This window comes from Vicugna pacos, chromosome 17 (assembly GCF_048564905.1).
Source record: "Vicugna pacos chromosome 17, VicPac4, whole genome shotgun sequence".
In the NCBI taxonomy this organism is placed as follows: domain Eukaryota; kingdom Metazoa; phylum Chordata; class Mammalia; order Artiodactyla; family Camelidae; genus Vicugna; species Vicugna pacos.
Window position 1 is genome coordinate 22,289,092 of NC_133003.1, and position 18,168 is coordinate 22,307,259.

At 58.8% G+C, this 18,168-nt stretch overlaps 1 protein-coding gene across 5 annotated transcripts in view; it reads left to right on the forward strand.

Moving 5' to 3' along the window:
• The first annotated feature begins 814 nt into the window (after positions 1-814).
• SEMA3F (semaphorin 3F) overlaps positions 815-18,168 on the forward strand; it is a 28,714-nt gene continuing 11,360 nt past the window's right edge. For 2 of the 5 annotated variants that reach the window (XM_072941301.1, XM_072941302.1), the window contains exons 1-2: positions 816-1,356; positions 5,309-5,466. In XM_072941301.1, coding sequence (XP_072797402.1) covers positions 5,355-5,466 — 112 coding nt within the window. In that variant the 5' untranslated portion in view covers positions 816-1,356; positions 5,309-5,354. Of the gene's footprint in view, positions 1,357-5,308; positions 5,467-18,168 lie in introns of those variants that run through there. The other 3 variants (XM_072941305.1, XM_072941304.1, XM_072941303.1) reach the window with 3 other exon arrangements.

Sequence of the window (18,168 nt, forward strand, 5' to 3'; positions counted from 1 at the left end):
CACGGGACAGAGTTGAGACTGTGGTCCTGGCTGATGAGGCCATGGCCTTGAGGGCTGAGGGCTGATTGGGCTGAGTTCTGGGGATCAAAGTAGGTGCACGACTCGGGTGCTGGGCCCTCAGGTCATCAGGAGGCCATTTGAAAGCAAACATTCATTTTAGGAGAGGAGGCCCAGAGTATTCGGCTTCTCTGGGGATGGAATTGTAAAAGGTGGGTCCGTGGGGCTATTGGCTTAAAATAGGGCTGGCTGCTGAGGGGATCGCAGGGAGCCCTAGTGCGGCTGAACGGAGCTGTGAGGCTGACCTGGCCTGGGCTGGAGGCGGCGGGCAGCAGGTCCAGCGGTGCCAGCCGTCCCAGGGGCTGCACCGCCACCTGCTGAGCAGCAGGCGCAGTCCTGGGTCCTGAGCTGCGGGGCTCAAGCGGGGCCCGACACGGCCAGCAGCGAGCGGGAAGGAGGGACATGGCAGGGGGATGCGCAGGTGAGCGCAGGCTCGTTGCTCCCCGGCGCGCCTGTCCTTCCCGCCAGGGAGTTGAGTGCCCGGGTAAACACCAGACGCGCTGTGCGCTTATCCACCGAGAGACAAAGCCCGGGCGGGGCGGGGGCGCCGCCCGCGAAGCCGGGGCGGGGGCGCGGGGAGCGCAGATTAGCTTCCCCGGGCGCGGGCTGCCCCACCGCCTGGCAGCCCCCGAGCGCAGCCCGCGGACAGGTGGAGCGGGGGCGGGACGGCGGCCGGGCGGGTCCCGCCCCGGGGGTGGGGCCGGGCGGGGCGGGCGGGGCGGGGCCGCGCTATGCAAATGTCGCCCACGGGCGGCCAATTGCCGGCGCTCCCCGCGCGGCTCCGAGCGCCGGGTCCCGCCGGCGGCCGCGAGACCAGAGCCAGCAAGCGAGCGAGCGAACGCCCGCCGTCCGGCGAACCCCGAGCGCAGCCCAGCGCGGCCGCCCGGCCCCATTCCAGAGACCAGGCGAGCACAGCGCCACTGGGCCGAGCCGAGCGCAGCGCCCCGAAGCCCAGCGCGCGCCGTCGCCCGCGCCCCTCGCCGGGGAATGCGCCCTCGGCGCGCCGGCCAGGGGGCGCCCGCAGCCCACCCCGGGGGAGGCGGCCCCGAGCGCCCCTGAGCCTTCCCATGGCCCAGGATGGGGCCCAGGGACTCGGCTGCTGACGCACCCGAAGCCCAAGGAACCCGTTAAGCCGGGGCCGCGGCGCCGACCCCGGCTCAGGCACAGCGGCGAGAGGGCGCGGGCAGGGCCATGGCCCCGGGGGGCCGCTAGAGCGAACTGGCCCAACCGGGAGCCGCTCTGCTGCCGCCGCAGCCGCCGCCGCCGCTCGGGAGCCCAGGCCCCGCCGCCGTGGAAGAGGTGAGTGCGGCGGGAACCGGGAGGGAGCGGGAAGGCGGCCGGGCCACCCCGCCGTCCCTCTGGGACCCGCGGCGCTGCAACTCTGAGGAAGTATGGGGCGCGGGGCTTGGAGAGCCAGGGGGCCTCCCGCGGACCAGAGTGGGCGCTGTACCTGTCTGGGCTGCCCGGACCCTCAACATTGAGGCGACGTAGGGATGTGTGAATGATGTGGCCTGCGGGGTCACCAGTGTGCAAAGCAACTTTTTTGCGAAACGTTCTGGGTCAGTGGGTGCTCCCGTATACGCCTTGTTCCTGGAGCAGGAGGCCTGATGTCCCTTCTGGCTCAGCTCTCCCACTAACGCCTCAGGCAGCTCTCCCTAGTAGGTATGCCTTCCCTGCCTCAGTGAGTGGATCTGGGATCGTCTAGTAGAAGGGAAGCGGTATATTGGCAGCCCTCACGTGGAGGGTCTCCAGGATCAGCAGGGCCAGAGGACAGCCAGCCCCAAGGCTTTTCTCCCAGCTCTGTGCCAGCCCCCGACCCCTGGCTGCTAGTTTGGGTTTGCTTTTCCCGCAGAGAGACTTGCTTGGATTGGGGGCCCTGATGTATGTGGGGTGTAGGTGAGCTGGGAGAGCCTACACTCAAGCCCCCCATCTGAGCAGACTGGGGCCCCAGTGGTGAAGTGGGCAGGGGACACTAGGAGCTTGTTGGGCTTGCCTAGAGCAGGTGAGACCAGAGAGTGTCAAGGTGGCCAAGGAATGAAGCAGGGCTGGCAGGAGGGGTCAGCTGGAGCTAGAGCTGGAGGCCTGTCTGGATAAATAACTTCTAATTCTTGAGATAAGTGTGTTGTGAACATCAGCTCATGAACACCCGGGTTAGAGGGACTGAACTGGAGTCACTGGTGTATCCACCCTGGAGCTGGGTCAGATTGGGGATTCCTGTCTTCCTGAATTCATCCAGATTGTCTCCCAGAAGCCCCTGTCCTAGTTGCAGGGATAGGAAACTGCACCCAGAGGTTGGGAGGCTCATCCCAGCCCAGGGGGTTGGATGGAGCTGGGACTTTCCCCCAAGCTGCAGAGGGAGTGTGCCTAGACCCTTGGGGTAGGGTGTCCTGGAAGGTAAGGGCACTGGGCACGCCTACCTCTGCTGCTATCCCTCAGTTCTGAAGAAGCGAGGCCCAGAAGTGCGGGGGTTGGGGAGAGAAGGCCAGGAGCCCAGCCTCAGCCCCCTGCTGCTCTAGGCACATCTTGAGGGGAAGATGGAGCCAAGCCTAGGTGACCTTGACTGGAAAACCCTGACCATGAAAGGGTTTCAATCCCAGCTATACTGGGGTGTCTCTGTTTCTTAGTCCATGGGGTGTTGGGGGAGGGGGAAGCCAAGGAGCCAGGAAGGAGCTCTGGCCTGATGAGGGGAGTATCAGTGGAGCTAGGTGGGGGTGGGTGCTGTTAATAATTTCTTCACCGTGTTCCCCCGCAGCCCCTGCTCCTGCCTCCCTTCCATACAGACAGTTCTCAGCTCAGAGGCACCAACCTTCTCTGAGACAGGCTGTCCACTCCCGGCCTCCCCTCCAAGCCTGGGAAGTCTGGATCAGGCTGGACAATTCGACCTCCTAGCCCCCCGCCCCGCCCCCAGGTGCTTCCAGACCCCCTTGTCTGGCGGCCCCTTCCCTGCACCCCTTGCCAGCCCCAGCTCTTCGGTTCTTTGTTCGAACGTCTCTCCTCCGTCCCTCCCTCTCTCCTCCCTCTCTCCTCCTCCCTCCCGCCTGCCTCCCTCCCTTGCTCCCTCCCACCAGCCTTCTTTCCTTCCTTCTCCGCTCTCCTCCTGGTGGGCTCCCAGGTGGCGGTGGCTGTTCCTTCTCTGTCCACCCACCTGGGCTGGGCCAGACTGGGGGCTTCTCTGGGGCTGAGGTTGAGTGGAATGCATCTAGGGGCTGGCAGAGGGGAAGCAACTGTGGAAATGCCCTTCCCTTTCCTCTTTCTGTCCTTCTCTTTCTCTTCTTTCTTCCCTCTCCAACTCTCCTTCCATCACCCAGGCTGCCAAAGAGGGGACCTGGACTTGGGCCTGAGGCCCCAACAGATTTGAACATCCCCCATTCACCCCTTTAAAGGGCCAAAGCATTGTGGGAGGTCCCTGTAGCGGCCCAGTGAAGCAAGACCCTCCACCTTCCTGGACACCTTGGGGGACTCCACACTGTCTGTGGTGATCCTGACCTTGTCACCATGAAAATGGATGTAGGAGAAATGAGGTCACAGGGTAGGGGGGGAGGTGAGTCACCCTGAATCCCCTGTGATATAGGATCGAAGCTCTCCAAGGGACCCAGGCTGCATCTTGTCCTCCCCAAGCCAGGACAGTGTCTCCCAGCTTCCTTGAGCCCCACCCAACTAGCAGGTCAAGTTCTTGAGCAACTACATGCTTGTGAGAACATGTGCAGGCATGTAAATGTGGATGTGTGTGTATCCACAACTGTTAGTGGGGGCCTCCCAGGTGTACCCCGAGGGTAATGGTAGCTGCACAGCCCTTTCTCCCATCTGCCCCCCTCGTCAGCGCTTGCCATTCAGTCAGCTGCCGCTTTGGGCCCCAGCAGACTGGGGGAGGGGGTGTTTCTGATTCCCCTCTTCCTCAGCCCACCTCCCCAGGAGGGAGCATCTGTGATGGGGGATCTTGAAGGAACATGAGAGGTGTGTCAGGCACTCAGGAGAGGGTGTTCCACAGAGGGCACCACCTGGGGAATGGGCGAGGAGGCCTGAAGCTGCACTTCCTGTCTGACGAACCATCAGTGCTTTGCCTGGCAGGAGAGGCAAGGGATCCAGGGAGGTGGGTCTAAGGAGGGCATCGGGGTCTGTCCAGTAGGGCCTGATGGTCAGATGTGAAGCCTGGGCCTTGCCTCAAATTAACAGGCCATAATACCTCTTACCCCCACCCCACCCCACCCCAAGCTCCTAGAAATGAGTCTGGGGTCCTGCCTCCCATGGGAGAAAGAAATAATCAGACAGATCTGGGGGAGGGGCTCACATTGTCATTCTTAGTGCCCCCATCCCCAGTGCATCTGGGTGGGGGGGTTGGGAAGTTGGCACTGGTTTTTGCCGGGAGGGAGCAATATGTTCTGACAACTGGTGCTGGGCTGCGTTTACCCAACAGCCAGCCTGCCTGGGGAGACAATATTTGAAAAACATTGTCTGGAGACTTGGGCCTGCTGGGGGTATGGGAGTTCTGCAGGGGACACTGAGGCTAGCTCAGACCCTGCCCCAGGCCTGCTGGCCATCCTAGCTCCCCTTCTTTGTTCTCTATAGGCAGAACTGGAAATTCTCATGGCAGGAAGTCCTTCTGTGTGTCTGACCTGGATACCTCCTGCTGTGATTTCAGTAAAAGATTTCAGCTGTTCTTTGCCTCTCTTTTTCTGGCTACTGTCTCTCTTCTACTCTAGGCTGTCTGCATATGTCTCACTCATCCTCCACTCTTTCATGCCCAACCCCAATAATCAAGGTCAGATTTCCCTATGCTAGGGGGAGAGGTTTGGCTTGAGCTGGCAGGACTGGACCCATCTCTTCCCCTATTCCTTGAAGTGGGAAAAGGAAGGAACAGCCCATGTTGACTTGGGGAGGATGCAAGGGAGAGAGCCTGTTGGGAGCTGGAGAGGGCTGTAAGATAGTCTGCTTGAGCTGTGAATGGAATTCAGGGTGCTGTGGTGGGGGGAGGGTTTGAGTCTCCAGTGGCTTCTGATAGCCCTGGTGACCCCGGGCTGCACCTAGTTGCTTGGTCTTCAGGCCTATTGGCAGGGACAAGAAAGTATATAAAGTTTGCAAACTGGGGCATTCATGGCCCCAGGCTGAAGATGTGAGCAAGGAGACATCCATCACTCTATATGTTCAGATAGGGAAACTGAGCTACCTTGGGCAGAACTACATAAGGGAAATGTTGGTAGGGCTGGACACCCCCATCTGCCTCACACATTCCAATCTTGGTTCCCCCTCCCAGGTGTCTAGACGGCCGCCTGCTTCCTGGGCCCTAGGCCCCTCCCACAATGCCTGTCGCTGGCCTCCTCCTCTGGGCTTCCCTACTGACTGGGGCCTGGCCAGCCACCTCCACCCAGGACCACCTCCTGGCCATGCCCCGGGTCCGGCTTTCCTTCAAAGGTAAGAGGCTGCCTTGTTGTCCCCTAGTGTCCTCCTCTGTCCAGAGCACTTGGCCCTGTTGCACAGGAGAGAGAGGAGAGGTCAAAGCAAAACCATGACAAATTGTACAGCCACATGAGTCACCCTGGGTGTGTGTGGAGGGGACAGGGAGGTGATGACTTGCTGGGAAAGGCTGAAGACTGGGCTACATAGACATTTAGAGAAGGGTTCTGAGTCTGGGTCCCTTCTAGAGTCAGAATGTGAAGTCTCTGGGCGAGGGTCCGAAGAGCATCTCCCTCTGTGTGAGATGTCACACCTTTCAAACTTGTGTTTGCAGAAGCCCTTCCTTGCTGCTGGTTTTGCCCTGGGCAGTCCCTTGGATGGAGGGTTAGACAGTTGTGCAGACACTGAGGCCTCAGGAACCTGGAGGAGCAGCACCTACTCTTGATTCCTGGGTGCTTGAGGAACCTTCCTTTGGGTCTCCAGTGGGAGGGGTTCCCAGGAATTGGGGAGGGAGCTGCTGGCTGTGAATGGAGGGTAGGCCACGTGGTGAGTTCAAGGAGTGCACGTGGTGTTGTGACAGGCCTGAAATCCCCAGTGACCACTTTGCCTGAAGTCACTGGAAGGTTTTAATGATGAGTTGAGGTCTGCAGAATGAGAGGCTGGTCCCCCAGCTCCATCACCTTTGCAGCTAACCCAGTAGGCAGGTGAACATGCATGGCACATGTACCCAGGCGTACAGATGGCTCACTCACCAGTCTCTTCCTCAAAGATGTGCATGATCCAAAGAGTCTACCCTCCGCCTGGGATAAGGGGCAGAGGCCATGCTGGGGCCTGGGGGACCTGGGGTCGCTGCTGACTTCTCACCCTTGGCCCTCCTCTGGCCCAGGGTCACTTTGTCTAGCTGCCTACCCTGGGTGGGGCTGACAGCCCTAACTGGCTAGATTTCTGGGCACACTTATTAGGGTTGAAAGAGTGGGCTGACCTTTCCTTCCTCACACTTGGCTGAGGCCCAGCTGCCACCTCACTGTGTTCCCATGTCTCCCAGTAGAGCCCCTCTCCTGGCTTCATCCCACCCCTGCCACTTGATGGTGGAGGGGAGTGAATTTCTGAGGATGTACCTGAAAGGAGTCCCGCACAGGGCCTGAGAAATGGGCAGAATTGATCGGTTTGGGTTGTAGGAAACCAACCCCTCTCCTAGGCCTGGGAAGGTGAGATATTTATTCTGCTGATACATCTACCTTTCCCTGGTGGAATGCCTCAGAGCAGATTAATAAATACTGAAAGGGACCTGATCCCCCTCTCACCCCTTTCCCAGCCCAGGGTGCTGGCAGGGGGAGTAGGGCATCCCCTCCCTACACGGAAGGGAGAGGTGGCTTGGTCTCCACACCCCTGGGACTCTGGAGCTCAAACATCCACTCTGGGTATTATTTTTGTCATCACCCTGGAGACCCATGAGAAGAAGCAGGAGGAATGAGACAGGGAGGTCCTCTGTACACTCATTTCAAACCTTCTTGGACCTGCCAGGGGCAATGGGGCAAAGGCTTTTGTTCCTGTTTTCCAGAGGGAGAAACCGAGGCTCAGGCAAGGGCAGGGCCAAGGTCAGGCACGAGGCAGAGGCAAGGCCAGAAATAGAACCCTGGAGTCCTGGCCTTGCTGACGCCTGACGCCCACATCGGTCAGGTCGATTCCCTCTCAATTAGCTCTGAACCCGACACCCGCAGTGACTAAAAGCCCAGCTCGCTGGCAGCCAGCCTGTGGTGCTGACTGTTGTGGCTGCCTGGGGTGGGGCTGTAGGCTGCTTGGGGCTGCCCCATCCCTGGGCCTCTGTGCCTTTGCACACACAGGTTTCCTTGCCCTGAATGACCATTCCTGTTTCCTACTTGATCTCCTGTCCTAATTTTCTGCTGAGATGTCACTTAGTTTAGCAAATACTCAAGCATCTACTGTGTGCCAGGCCCTGTGCTGAGTACTGGGGACTCTGCAGTGAACAAGATGCAGGAGTGCTCACAGTCAAACTGGCTGAAAAGACAGTGGACACCCGGTTGGTCCATGCCACCTGGGATCCCGGCATTTACTGTACCCCAGGCCCCATGCACCCCCCGGGCTGGATGTTCAGCCAGGTCATGCGTACAACGTGACTCTCAGGGAGGAGTAGGGCCCCAGAGAGTGTTGGTGGCATTGAGAATGGAGACCAACACCTACAGAACCTGAGTCCTGGCCTGGCTGTGGCCAGGGCTGTGGGAAGCTTCTCCCCAGTATATATGAGGGGCGCAGAGAGGGCACTCTTAAGAGCAAGGGTGGTCACTCCCACTCCATGCCTCAGTTTCTCCATCTGTGCCTTAGATGGATATAGCCACTGGCATACCTCAGGGACTCAGCCTAGGCACATCCCCTCCCCTGCCTGGGTCCCTCCACAGCTGGGAGGTGCTAGTTCCAGCCTGGTCAGGCCAGACCCTCCAAGCCGGAGGTGCTGGTATGAGGGGCCATGCTGCTCAGGGCAGATAAGGGAACAAAGGCAGGAACTGGGCCAGGCTTGGGCTTGCTGCCTGCCTATCCCCCTGGGCACCCCAGCGAGACCTAAACCCAAGAGGGTGTAAGGAAGGGGCCTAGGGTTCAGTCAGAGTTGGGGGGCTCCTATGGCCCATCTCCTGAGCTTCCATCAGCAGCATAGCCAAGGTCAGGCAGACATGAGTAGTCAAGTGGGAACGATTTCCAGGAGCAGGAGAGGTATTTTTTGAGAGCTCATGGATGCTTAGGACTAGAAAGCCTGGCCAGCAGGACCCTCTGTCCTCCTACCATCTTTGCCTGTGCCTGGAGTCCCCTTAACCTCAGAATCACTGGCCAAGTCTGGGAGAAAAAAAACTCCCTTCCCTCTTCCTGAGATGGTTCAAGCCCTGGGGTACCACCTTCTGATGCAGCAGGGAGGTGTGACGGCCCTGCCAGTTCCTTTGTTTAGCTTGGGGAATGTTTACTTGTTCCCAGGAAGCCACCCCCACAATACATTGCTGCTGCCTGGGCTGGCTTTGGCCAGGACTTGGGGCCAAGAGGTGTTTGGTGGGGGAAAGGGGTTTTGTGTTGACATGAGGTGGCTGGTCTATGGGGAAACTGAGGCAGGAGTAGGGAGATGGAGTGGAAGGTCACCTCACCAGGGGAGGTCAGGAAAGATGAAAATAATAGAAGTAACAGTAGGTACCCAAGATGATAACCAAGTGGTAGTCCCTCCAAGGCCTGGTGGGTGGGAGGAGTGCCCCCTGGGTTTCCTGTGAGGAAAGGGACCCAGAGGCTTCCTGGGTCACTCAGGCTCTACCTGATGTCTCAGTATGTCCCAGGACTGAGAGTAGAGGGCAGGTTGGGGGATGCAGGCACAGCCTTCTCCCATGGGCTAGGGCTAGGGTTCCAGGACCCTGCAGTGCCACCTTTAGCCTGCCCAGCCTCATTTTCCAAGGAGAGGGCTGGGTTAGAACCGGCAGGTGTCTTGTGCCCTCTGCCACTGAAGATTAGCCTTTGGGTTTGCTTATGTCCTATAAATCCAGCCCTCCGTCACCCCAGCCCCTCAATCATCAGAGACCCCTAGGAAGCTCTCTCTTTTCGGAGAAGGAAAACCAAGGTCCTGGAGAGAAGAGGGCCCCTATGTCCAGAGTAGCCCTGGGAGTCAACCTTCTCAGACTCAGGGCACATCTGGCTTGCTCTGTGGGAACAATGTTCTGCAGGTGGAGGGTGAAGAGGTGGGTCACTCTCCACCAACCCACCTAAGCCCAGCCTTTGAGCCTCTGGGGCTAATGGCCCAGCACAGTGCCACCTCCTACATCATTTGCATGTGGCATCAGAGACCCAGAGTCACCAGGTCTCCTTATTAGGAAATGAGGAGATTGGAGGTTAGGAGGGGTCACAGTCCGTTTACTTCACTGAAGGGGGAGTGAGTACTGGGTGAATATGGGTTGAAATGTAAGTGTCATTAGCAAACCTCAACTTAGCAGGCTTGACTGCACTGTGGGAGTGGGGCTAGGGAGCTTGGGGACCCGCCCTTGCCCTCCAGGGGCTCCCTGGCCAGCCACACAGGCTTGGAACTTCGGAGGCCATAGAGGGCACCAGGGATCTGGGTAGGGCTTTGACAGCTACAGTGGACTTAGAGCTAGCCAACTGGGGAAGGGTGGGTATTCCAGGATGAGCCTGAAGAGGGAGGAAGGAAGATGCAAAGTATGAACTTGAGTCCAGATCCCTGTGTTTGGGATCTCAGTTTTCCTGGAAATGAGAGCTGCTTCACTTCTGAAAGGAGACTTGGAAGTGACCACTTCGAGAATTGGGAGGTCCTCGGGGCTGGCTGGCTGCCCCTCAGCTGGCCAGGGATCAGCTCTTCGAGAGAGCAGGGCAGGTCCTTATGCTTGCCGAGAACCTGGGTCAGCCAGATCAGGGCCAGAGGCCTTCTGCTGTGGTCCTTCCAGGTCCAGCCAAGCTTCAGATGGGACCGCCACTGACTGGGCCTCCGCAGCACAGGCCTTGTCTCGGGTTCCCTGGCATGATGCCCACCCTTCCCTCCCTGGCTCCAGCTTCCTTTGGCACTGAGTGAGGAGCTGGTGCATGCTCAAGGAGTAAATCATGTTCCTTGGCAGCCCCCGCTGCTTCGTAATCGTAAAGAATTTAAAGAGAAACCGCCAAGATAAAAATCTCATCCTGGCCCATAAAGGCATCTTTCACCCTGTGGCTTGCAAGGCAATGGCCTCAGAGTGGACTCTTGGCTGTCTGCACCTGTGTATGTGCACCTCCAACCCTGTGACCCCTCCAGAGGTGGTAGGGGCCCAGAGGGTGTCTTCAGAGCTGTGGTTACCTGGCTCCTGACTCATGGGAGACCTCTAACTCCTCCCCCAGGGCAGGGAATGGGGTGCTTAAATTTGATAGAATGCAGAGGTGGTGCTGGTGGTAATTGAGAAGGCTGATCCTGAAAGCAGACAGACCCCTATTCTACCCTCGTCAGCTGTGTGACCTTGGACAAGTGGCTTAAGCTCTCCCACCCCTGGCTTCCCTGTGTAAGGTGGGGATGACAGTGGCCCCTTGGAAGCAGCATCCTGAGGGCCCAAGCTGCCTTGCTTGCATCCTGACTGTGGGTAGACCTTGCAGAGTGAAGTCCCTCTGTGTCCCTGCTGCCTCACCTGTAAAATAGGGATAAGAGTGGTGCTGACCTCATTATGGTTTGGGGAGGATTAACTTTGAATACAGTTATGGCCCCAGCAAAGGAAGTCTCAGAGGGTGAGAGTGGCAGACAGGTGAGCGCTGATTCTGGGGTCCCCAAGGAGTCTTCAGTGCCTCACCTCTCCCTCTAGATTTCTAACCTTTGGAGAGGCAGATGGTGTTTGGAAAAGACTGCAAGAGGGCCCCTGAGGATTCCTACATAGGCATCTGGGCCGGCTTCATGGAGGAGGCTACATCTCAAGTAGGGGAAGGGAGATGGCAGGAGAGGGAAGAGCAAGAGCAGAGATGGGGTGTGTGTGGTGCAACATTTGGGGAAAGGGCAAGATACTAGATAGAATCTTGCTCTCAGTGCTAGGATATAGAGTTTGCACATTTTCCTTGTGGTTTTTAAGCTCTGTTTTTCATGGCAGAGGTACCAAATACATATTGGGCAAAATCCAATGACAGAGATGCACTCAGGGAGGGGATACCTTGGAAGGAGCTCCCCACTAGATGAACACCCCAGGCTGGCTGGTGCCCATGAGCAGCTGTAATGACCACTGCCACCACCCCCATGCCCCTTGAGCACTGTTCTGGCTCCTGCAGCTTGTCCTAGGGCTAACCAGGCCTGGGTTGTTCACTTGGGCTTCTTCATGGCTAGGTTGAGAGCATGTTTTCCTGGCCTGGCCTGGCGCTGTCCTGGGAATCTGAGCTCCGCCTCAAGGGAGCCCTTGGAGCTTTGGAGAAGCAGAGAAGATTTTTGCTGCATTTTTCTTAGAAATAGCAAGAGGGCTCTTGCCAGAGGCCTGGATGCCAGAAGGCTCCAGTCTCAATCCAAAGCCCAGCTCACGTGGGTGCCTGAGCTTGGCAGGCCTGCAGGCCCCCCCCAACCCTTTCCTGGGCTCTGAGCAGTCCCAGGGAGAGGGCAGAGGCCTCCTGGGCTCCAGACCCTGACCACTGATCCTGACCCAGCAAAGAATGGGGTCTGGGCGGTGGCTGCTGGCCTAGGATCCAGGAGGCCAGCCCGTGGCAGAGCGAGGTCTTGGCTGGGCTGACTTGTGATGTTCTCACTGGGGCTGCCTCTCTGCTACATGTCTGCAGGGCAGGGACAGCCCCCAAGCAACAGGCTCCTCCAGGGACCCGGAAACCTTTGGGATGTAAGGCCTTAGCTCCAGTCCCCCCTTCCCCCACTTCTTCCTTCCTTCCTCCCCCTGAAACCCCCTTGCCTCCACCTCCTCCCATCACCATCGTGACCCTTCCTTGGCTTCCTACCCGGACATGCTCTTTCCTCTAAGGTCTCTGCACCAGCCAAGAGCCTTGTTTCTTCCCATTTAGGGCTCAGTGCTGATCCTCTCATTTCGTCCCAAGGGCAGAGTCCACTGCCTGTATACCTGCTGGTCAGCCAGCATGGGTGGCTCTTGTGGGTCATATGCTACACTGGGCAGAGCAACAGCTAGAATGTGGGGGCCTCATGGGCTCCTGTAGCACCCAAGGTGGAGTGGGTGGCACTCCGTGGGGCTCTGCCCAGGGCCGCCCACACTGTCATGTTGCTCAGCCCCCTCTAGTCCCAGCACCAGGCCCGCGTGGAGTCCTCCCTGCCTTTCTGGACTGGCAACCAGCTGAGTCCTGCCTGGACTCCTGACACAGCCTCATTGTGTCCCCCAGTGCTGACCATGAGCACATATCTGTCTGTGCAGTGCCTCAGTTTCCCCATCTGAATTTTGGGGAGGGGGCTAACACTGTCTGGGACATCTTGGGGTGAGTGATTGGAGGGGCTGCTGGGAGCCCAGGAGTCTAAGGAGGGCAGGAGAGATGGGGGCTGGGCCCAGGGCAGGGGGAATGTCTTGACACCCACCAGACTGTGGGTCCCATCCTGGCCTGTCTGTCTGGTTGATTTATCAGAGTAAATGAGCCATGGAGAGTTTGTTGTCTTTTGTAGTCACAGGGAGGAGGAGGTGGTGGAGGAAGGAGTGAGGGGTTTCCGGGCCAGGTCTGGAATGTGGGAGGAGGGGCAGGCCCCCAGTCCTGTGGAACTCTCTCCACCTGAGAAATGGATCAGTACCATCCTCCCCTCAGGACCCACCCCTCTTACCACCCCTTCCCACTTCTTGGGGCACATTCCAGTGTAAGCTGCTTGCCTGGCTCAGGCCGCCTCCCCCCACCCCCTGCACAGGGGCCACCCTGCTCCTTCAAGCCAGCTTTCTTGACCACACTGTGCCTTCTCCAAGCTGGGCTGCTAGAGCTCTGAACATTGCCTGGCTGCTGGATGCCCAAAGCTATCCTCACAGGCAGCCATGCACATTAGGGTCCATGTAGGACCTCCTGGCACCCTGAGCCACCAGGCCAGACCTAGAACCATCAGGCGCCATGGGGCCCTGTGGGTGGGCAGGGATCAATGGAGGCACCTAGGCCGGAGGGCCCCCTACCTGCTGGTCGAAAGTCACTTGACATCCTTAGAGGGGAGAGGTGTAGAACTGCTGGTATCCTCCTGGCATGTGTGCCAGGGAGTGACCTTGCTGCCCTTTCCCTCCTAGCTTCTCCTAGGTCAGGATGACCTGTACCCTCAGCCTGTCTCCTCCTGGGCGGAGCAGGTGGGCGCTGGGGCGGAACGGGCGTGGGAACAGCATGCCTGGGCCTACTGGCCCCAGGCCCCAGGCCCCAGCCCCCAGCCCCCAAAATGGGAGGGAAGCCTGCAGCAGAGCTTGGCCCAGCTGGGCTGCTCCAGCTTGGCTCCAGCTTGGTGTTTACTGAACAGCTGGGATGTTTACAGTAGCCCTTAAGAGGGGCCCCTTGTTCCAGAGGATTTCCCATCTTGAGGGTCCCACTGGGGACTCTTCTGACCTCACCACCTCCCCGCACCCCTGGGATAGGCATGTCAAGGAGGCAGGAATTACAACTATCTCCACCCTCTCCTGGCCTGGGCCAGTGTCCTGGTGCCTGCCCCTCCAACCTGCACTCTGGCTTTGGGTCCCTCTCCCCTGGGGGAAGCGACCTTCCCAGGGAGTGGCAGCTCTAAGTGGTGAAATACGGTAACTGGATCCCCAGTTCAGACATTTAAATTAAATTCAATCAGAGCTGTTATTGAGTATAAACACGCAGAGTCATTTACATGTTAATTATGTTGAATGGACTACGAGGCCATAATTAGTTGCTAATTGGGTGAGAGCGGCTGTAATTGGTTTTGTTGGCATCGACCTGGCTCACCTGCCTGGGGGGAAGGAGGGCAGTGTGGATGGCTTCTAGGGAGGCCTCTGGGTCTCTAATGTGGAGAGCTTGGCCCAGGGATGGGATTAGAGAGGACAATTTTGAGGGGCTTGGGACCAGAGGAACTTGGTGGTTCCCCTATAGGGAGAAGGCAGCTTAAGCCCGAGGCAAAACCCTGGGTCTGGCTTCTAGGGGTTCCCATCCAGAACATCCCCGGTAGTGGGAGGAGGGATTGGAGAGTCAGCACCTGGATCCGCAGCGACAGCTTCTCTTGCCCAGCCCATGTGGGACCTGGACAGAAACAAATGGTAAATGCCCAGGAGAGGATCCATGGGAGCACGAGGCAGATGTCACCCTAGTATGTCCCTGCAGATGCTGGGGCCCTGGGTTGACCTGGCCAGGATTGGGGTCTTTTATTGGGATGTGAGTGAGGTGGATGTGCTGAGCAAAAAGAAAGGTGCGTGCAAAGGCTTTGGGGCTGCCCTGCCCCCAGCTCAGCTTGGCTGGGGCTCCAGGGTTGCAAGGCTGTGGCCAGGGGCTGAGGCCTTCCGGCTGGCCGCTCATTAAAAGAGGATTAGGCCAGGAGCCAGGGGGCCAGCCCAGCCCCCGGGCCTTCCTTTGGGGCCCCTCACAGCTTGGGGGAGTGATGAAGGGGCTGGGGGCCACCCTTCTCGAGAGCCCACATGGTGTCCGGGAGGGATTGTCTGGCCCCTGCCACTTCTGCTGCTGCCACTGCTGCCATCTCCTGTCCTCCTGGTTTCCGTCCTCAGAAGGGCAGGAGGATGAATTGCTGACAAAGACCCTGGCCAGCACGCCTGCCCCTCACCCCAACCTCATTTCTCTTCAGCTTAGGGATTAGGGCTGCACCAGCCCACATAAGGTCAGAGGTCAGGGCTGGGCTGCAGGGACCTGTCTATCACCCCCCAGAACCCAAGCACAGCCAGGGGAGGTGACACTGTCAGTCAGAGCCTGCTGCTTTGTGGGGCTATAACCAAGGGGGCGGGGTGCCCATCTCTGCTCTGAGACCCCCCTGTTTGCTGCAGCCCCTGCCTCACTAGCAATAGACCTGGTGTCCTAGAGACGGGCAGTAGGGGTCAGGGGCCGCTCACTTGGGGTCTGCGGGTGAGGGCTGCGGACACGCCTCCTCAGTGCTATCCTCGCCCACTGCCTCCTTTAAAGTAAGGCATCATCAGCTGCTTCCCAGAGAGAAGGAAACAGAGACCCCCAGGATTAAGCCTCCTATGCACTGAGAAAGTCCCTGCCTCTGGACCTTTGCCAGGCCTTCTGGGCCAGGACCCCGAGTTTCTAATGGCCATGGGAGAGTGCTTGAGGCTGGGAACGGCTGTGGAAATGAGGTGTCTGATGCCAGAAAAGGCTCTTCCTTCCCGATGACGGGAAAAGCCTTCCCGGATGTCACCCCACCCAACCTGTGCCCAGCCTGGGTGAAGGCATGGGGGTGGGGAGCCCTTCCCTGGAGCATCATCAAGGCACACCGCCCTCCCTCCCCAAGGTCAAAGCTTATCCAGACTTGAATCCTTGATACCCACAGAGCCCTTGGTTGTGCCCCAACTCCTCTCTCAGTATTGTCCTGGGTTCGGAGAGGGATGACACTCCTACTATCAGACCTGGGCCTGGAACAAGTGGAGCAGAGGTAGGGACTGGCCTGAGGACACAAGCAGCCTGGGTGCATGTCAGCTCCCTCACATACACTGATGCCCCCTCAGGCCCCAGGTCCCCTTGGCCCAAGTCGCTACTCCTTAGTGGGATTGGGGACCCTAGGCTCTAGCCCTGCTGGCTGGCAGCGCTACAGGTGTCAGAGCAGGATATCCAGGGCTACTTGACCACCTCCTGCCCTGACCCAGGCTTCTTTGAGGAATGAAGGCCCCCAGTTCCTTTGCCCTGTGGCAAGGTGGGGAGAGAGAGGACAGGACACTGTTTCACCCCTCACCCTGTGACCTGAGGTGAGCACCACTTGGCCCTGGGCCTGTCTTCCTGTCTGGAGCTGGGGGTGCAAGGCTGTCTTCCCTACAATCTGACATGAGGGTGATGAGCACTCCCTGACCCCAACTGCCAGAAGCCCACACCAGAGCCAAAAATTCCTGACCCTTGGTCCCACCCCTTCCCCACCCACACAGCCTTATGGGGGTTCCACCCCCCTCGCAGTTTCCACAGTGACCAAAACATCACATCCTGTGACAACAGAGCCATTGACGCCATATCCCGTGGCCACTGGGCGGGGTCCCAAGGGTCCTGAGTCATGTGCCCCATCAATGGAGGACTAGTCACTTTCCGGCCTTGGCCCTCCTGGCAGGCAGTCCCCACCACCAGGACTGATTCTTCTGGGACCTGCCCTCCTTCAGCCCAGAAGGCCACAGACCTGGGTGGGAATCCACTCTCCATGCACTCTGACATGTCACTTCCCTTCCCTGTGCCTCTCCATCCTCATCTGTAAATTGGATATTGTGAGCACAGGATTTTGCCCATAATAGGTACCTGATGACCAAGTGATTCCAACTTCTGCCCAGGGTGCAGGGAGCATGCAGGGTTGAAAGGTGGGATGTCAGATCAAGGCTGGTCTCCTGCTCCACATGGAAGTCTGTTTGCTCATTTGCTGAGTGATCTCTCTCCTGCCTTTCTCACGGCGCTGGACTGCTGGGGCTTTGAACTCAGGAGGAGGGCTTGGACTTGGGGCTCTGGCACTGGGCGTCATGGCACTACAGAGGGGAAGGGTCCACTTTACAGGGGCCCAAGGCTGGGCAGAGATGGAGGGTAGGGATTATGGCTAGTTGCATCCCTGGGGCTAGATGTTCAGAGTTTGCCCCCACCTCGGGTGCCTGTGTCTAAAGGTGTCCACTTGAACTTCACCTCCCTCCCCTCCATTACCCCTCAAATGCCCCCTAGCTCAGCAGGACGAGTAAGGGCACATCCAAGGCCATGCCCCCAGCCAGGGTATAAATAACGCCTGGCGGGCTGTCCCCGCCTGGGGGGGCTCCGCTGGCAGCCCCACTTCCTCTCTGGCCACTTCCTGGCCCTGGGGGTGGGGGAGTGTTTACTTTCCTGTTGTCACTATGACTGGGTGGCCAGGCGGGGGACTCCGAGTGGCCCAACAACAGGTGCAAGACAGGTGCCCAGGCTACCCTGCCCAGGACTTCAGAGGCACCGCCGGACAGGCAGGCAAGGCCTTAGCCAGGCAGGGATCGGCCCTTTGATCCCTTGGCGTCCCTGCGTCCCAGCGGTTGGCCAAGGTCATCACCTGTATTCTCTTGTTGCCATAGTCAGGGCTGGGCAGGGCGAGGCCTTTGCGTGCCCTGCCCCGCCCTCAGACGTGAGCTCTGGGTCGACTGTGGGAGTCCCCTGGCTCCCAGCCCACCTCACACGCCCATCTCAACACATCCTGGAGTTCCCGTCAAAGCTGCTCTCAGGCGCAGCCTCCCCAGCTCCATTCCAGGGTTGCAGCACACAGCAGGGTTCAGGGTCAGCCAGGCCAGTCAAAGACAGCTGCCTGAGTAGAGGGTGGCCTTGACTGATGGTATGGGGCCACCTGCTGGTTCCACCTTCAGGCAGCATCTAGGGCTCTCAGTGACCTCAGATCCCAGCAGTTCTCCTTCTCCAGGCCTCCCCTTGATTGTCCTACCTGTGAAGTGGGTTACCAGCTTTGGGGCAGGGAGGTGGGGCATGTATGATCTGTTGTAGGACATGTGTGTGTATGTGTGTATACCTGGGCCCTGTGCATATGTACGGACTCTTTTGTGTGCTGCCATCTCAAGCCTTCTATGCCGGTGAATATTCATCACCCTCATTAACAATATCCTCTCCTGAAGAGCTAAAAATAGCTAGGGGTAGGTGGAGGAGGGGCTTGCCAAGGGGACCCCTCAGCACTCCCCCTCCCAGAGGAAGTTTCCCAAGTTTTCTGGAGTCCTGTGCTGTCATTGGCCTCTCACTAGCCAGGTTTCCTCCTGTCCTTCATCCCCAGGAAGGACTCAAGCAGAAGGGAATCAGGACTCAGCTGAACCCTGTCCCCAGCCCCGGGAACACTGCAGCATTAGGGAGAGGGCCTCTTTCCTGGGAAAGACTTCCTGGCTGGTTCAAAGAGGCCTGAGGATCCCACTACTGGCAGCCCTGTGGGGTCTGGGGGAAGCCCAATGTCTGTTGGACCGTTTGGCTCCAGCAGGGCTTTTCAGTGTCCTGGTGAACCCGCTTCGGGCGAGGTGGGGGCCTTGCTGTGCGCCAGGTTTGCCCTCTGTCTGGTGGGCAGCTGGGGTGAGGACGTGGCACTCTGGCTCTGTGCCAGCGTCCTGGCTGCACCTGCCCCACCCCTCTGCCCATTAACCCTTTTAGGCCCTTGTGGGA